This window comes from Frankliniella occidentalis, unplaced genomic scaffold (genome assembly GCF_000697945.3).
Source record: "Frankliniella occidentalis isolate FOCC.00 unplaced genomic scaffold, Focc_3.1 Scaffold81, whole genome shotgun sequence".
Lineage (NCBI taxonomy): Eukaryota > Metazoa > Arthropoda > Insecta > Thysanoptera > Thripidae > Frankliniella > Frankliniella occidentalis.
The window spans coordinates 1,071,822-1,075,139 of record NW_026267211.1 but is presented as its reverse complement, the minus strand read 5'-3'; the positions used below and the strand labels follow the sequence as shown (position 1 = coordinate 1,075,139).

General features: G+C 62.6%; 1 protein-coding gene across 3 annotated transcripts in view; it reads right to left on the bottom strand.

Moving 5' to 3' along the window:
* LOC113208815 (centaurin-gamma-1A) overlaps nt 1-3,318 on the bottom strand; it is a 23,320-nt gene that overhangs the window by 13,800 nt on the left and 6,202 nt on the right. For 2 of the 3 annotated variants that reach the window (XM_052269058.1, XM_052269059.1), the window contains exon 2: nt 1,473-1,614. The exons of the other annotated variant lie outside the window; for it this stretch is intronic. In XM_052269058.1, coding sequence (XP_052125018.1) covers nt 1,473-1,527 — 55 coding nt within the window. In that variant the 5' untranslated portion in view covers nt 1,528-1,614. The remainder of the gene's footprint in view (nt 1-1,472; nt 1,615-3,318) is intronic. 3 annotated transcript variants of the gene reach the window in all.

The following is a 3,318-nucleotide window of genomic DNA, read 5'->3' as shown; positions in this document are numbered from 1 at the left end:
GCCCCTCCCCCTTCTCCCTCCCCTCGACGCCGGGCCGCCCGGGCGGGGGGGCCACGCGTAAGCGGCGTGATAAAGGCAAGCCGAATGAATGAGCGAGGATTGCAATGCAGGTCGCCGCACTCCGCTGCACCGCGGCGCGTTGGACAACTAATGCGGTCAACCGCGAAGCCTTCCGCCTGTGCTGTGCAGGGGAAAAAATGGGGGGGGGGGGGGCTTCAAAAAACACTGCGATCAGACTGCTGTCGACAGTCTCCGGGGCCCTAGGGGACATCACCCGGCCCTGTCCATTTCAGCAGGGCTACCGACAGAGGCTTACAAAGGACGTCTGGATGGACATATCGAAAAGGGTTTTTTCTCCCCCTTCGTGATGGGCCCCGACCCTTTTGCCCCCTCCCCGCTCTGTCCCTCCTCTTCCACCGGGCATCGGGCCACCTCCAGCCGCTGCAGACGTCGTCCCCTCCCCTCCCTCCCCCGCTAGACGCTCCCGCCCGCCCGACGCTCCGGCGGCGGCAGCAAGAAGAAGGAGAATAAAAAGAAGACCTTCGTCCTTCACCGACAAAGATCTCTCTCTCTCCCTCTCCCTTTCCCTTCCCTCCCTGGCTCGGCCCCTCTCCCCCCGACCCTTTTGTACGCCCGTCTGGATACCTCTGGACTGGACGCTGCGCTGCGGCCGCTGGAGCCGCTTGGGGCTGGACGCCGCAGTGTGAGTCACTGCAGAGGGCGTCGCGTCACGGTCGCGCCCCCTCCGGACGACCATCACTTTATGGGACACATGACACATCTCTACCCTCTCTGCTTACATTGAAGGAGAGGCAGGAAACCACGGAGGAAGCCTACAAACGTGAGACGCACGCCCCATACGGTGGCGAGGGGAAATGGAAACACAATAAAACAACGAAATGAAAATGCGTGGGTGTGGTGTGGCGGCGAGCTGCACCGGAGACAGCATCCTCGTAAGTAACGAGGTGCTCCGAGACCCCAGACACCGCCCACGTCACCGTCATGGTCGCATCCTGCTGTGGCTCGGCCCCGCGGCGGACAGACGGACAGGGATGAGGCAAGGAGGGCCCAGGGCAGGCGGGTTCAAAATGCTCCGACACGAGCGGAAAAGGAGTGAAAAACAAGACCCCTCCACATCTGCCGGGTGTCTCGGCTCGTGCCCGGAGCAGGCCGAGGTGCGTACCTCGCCTGCACGTGCGTTGTGTGTGAGTGTGTGTTGGAGGGGGGGGGGGGCAGGTGTTGTTGCTGGGGCCGCACCGGTTCGGCCGTGCAGCTCGCTCTCGGGTCAGCGCCGCCACGTGCAGCTGTCGCGTGAGTGCGAGTGAGAGGGAGAGACCCGTTGCGCCCCGCGACCCCGGACAACGGCACGCGTCACACGGGCGCACTTTCCCGCCGCGCCCCAAGACAGGTGCGGTGCGCGCCGCCCGTCTCTGCCATACAAACGCGGACGGCGAGGCTTTATGACCTCTCACCTTGAGTGCCGACCAGAATCAGAGGAATCTCGGCCGAATTCCGAAAGTGGGCCATCTTCGTGAAGTAGCTGTAGATGGCGTTGAACGACGCCTCGTTCTCGAGGCTGAAGACGAAGATGACGGCGTCAACCCAGGCGGCAAACTGAAACAGAACAAAACAATGACACAGGTTAGAGAAAAATAATAATTGTTGTCTGCATCGTCCATAGTGCTCGTCGCCACGTCCAGCCGCGTCCATCCCCACAGTAAAAGTCAATACACCCCCCCCCCCCCCTCCAGCCAGCCCGCCTCGGCTATAGCGCGCCGCAACACATACGCATCACATCATGCAGCGGGACTTATCGACCGCTCTCTCATTACTCGATCACGACGAGGCGCGGAGCGGGGCGGGGCGGGGAGGGGGTGGTCGCCGAGGGTGTATAGGGTGTCCGCCGCCACCCCTGTAGCCTGCAACACCATCGACAGCGGTCTGACTCTGGCCCCGGTCACCGCCGCACTCCGTCCAACTCCGTCCATCCATTTCGCCCACCCGTGATTGTTTGGACACGACTACAACCCAACCCGCCGCCGCAGCGCGTGCGGGGCAGGTCCCATCCCAGCCACAAGCAGCATGCAGGGCCAGCAGCAGCGCGCGTGCATCGGGCGCGTGCGCACACACACAAACACGCATTTCCTTGGCAGCTGCAGTTTGTACGTTTACACAGAAGTTCTCAGAAAAAGAGTCGGGCGGCGGCAAGGATTGAGTCGTGCAGGTTCTCTCCACTCGTTTCTTCCGTTCCTTGCGGCAGCAGGCTCGGCGGGCTGCTGCTGCTGCTGCCGACAGGTGGCACGGGCCGAGCGGAGCCGGCCGCCGGGTGCCGGGTGTCAGGTGGGGCTCCAGTGCGCGGGGCCCAGGGCAGGTGTGACGTACCGGGCGAGGAGGGGGACGGGGTCAGCAGCAGCCGATATACCAACCAGACTCACACTCGGCTCGGCACCGCCGCCGCAGCCGCTCGCACCCCCGCGCCCGCCCCTCTCCCCTCCCCCACTTCACCCCCGCCAATAGAGAGGCTGCGCGTGACAGCTCAGCACGTGCTCAGCACAGTCACGGGTGGGCCGCGCCGCGCCGCGCGTGTGTAAGAGCGAGGCGCTCCAGAAAAAAAATAGAAGAAAAATGTGCACGAGGGGGTGGAAATGCGTCGAAAACTGAGACAATGCTTTTTGCTGGTGCTGCTTCATCCCCTGCTGCCGCTCACTCCCTCCCACCTCCCCCACCCTCCTCTTGAAACGGCGGGAGCAGAGTGAAAGAGAGCGCGAGCAAAGCGCGAGAGCGACGACGTGAAAAAGAAAAGAAAAGAAGACAGAAGACTTGTGAAGCCGGGGGAAAATGGCGGTGGGGGTCCATCTGCCTCTCTGTACCCCTTCCCTTTCTCTCCGAGTCGCAGAAAGGCATCATCACCTCCACTGGATTAGCATTCAACCCGTCCCGATCGCAGTGACTTCGCAGTCCGGGGCGCTCCGATATTCAGCAGGCGAGAGAGGCTGGGCGGGCGGGAACCCTTCTCGAAAAAGTTTCTCAAACAACGCAGAGCAGAGCTCCAGCGAGTCGCTCAGGACGGGAGGGCTTCAACCCCCTGCTGCATACGGCGCGATGACGACGATGTGGGCGGCAATGCAATTCGTTCCGAATAAAAGCGCGCGCCGAGGATATCCGCACCACCTCCCTCCCCCTCTTTCATTTGGCGTCTGCTTACAACAGCGGAGCAGAACATGACAGGCCGAGGAGAATAAGGGGAAGGGGAGGAGGTCCGGGAGCGATTAGGGCGATACGTCGTGTATCAAAGCTTTTCGGCCCCCAGAGAAAGGA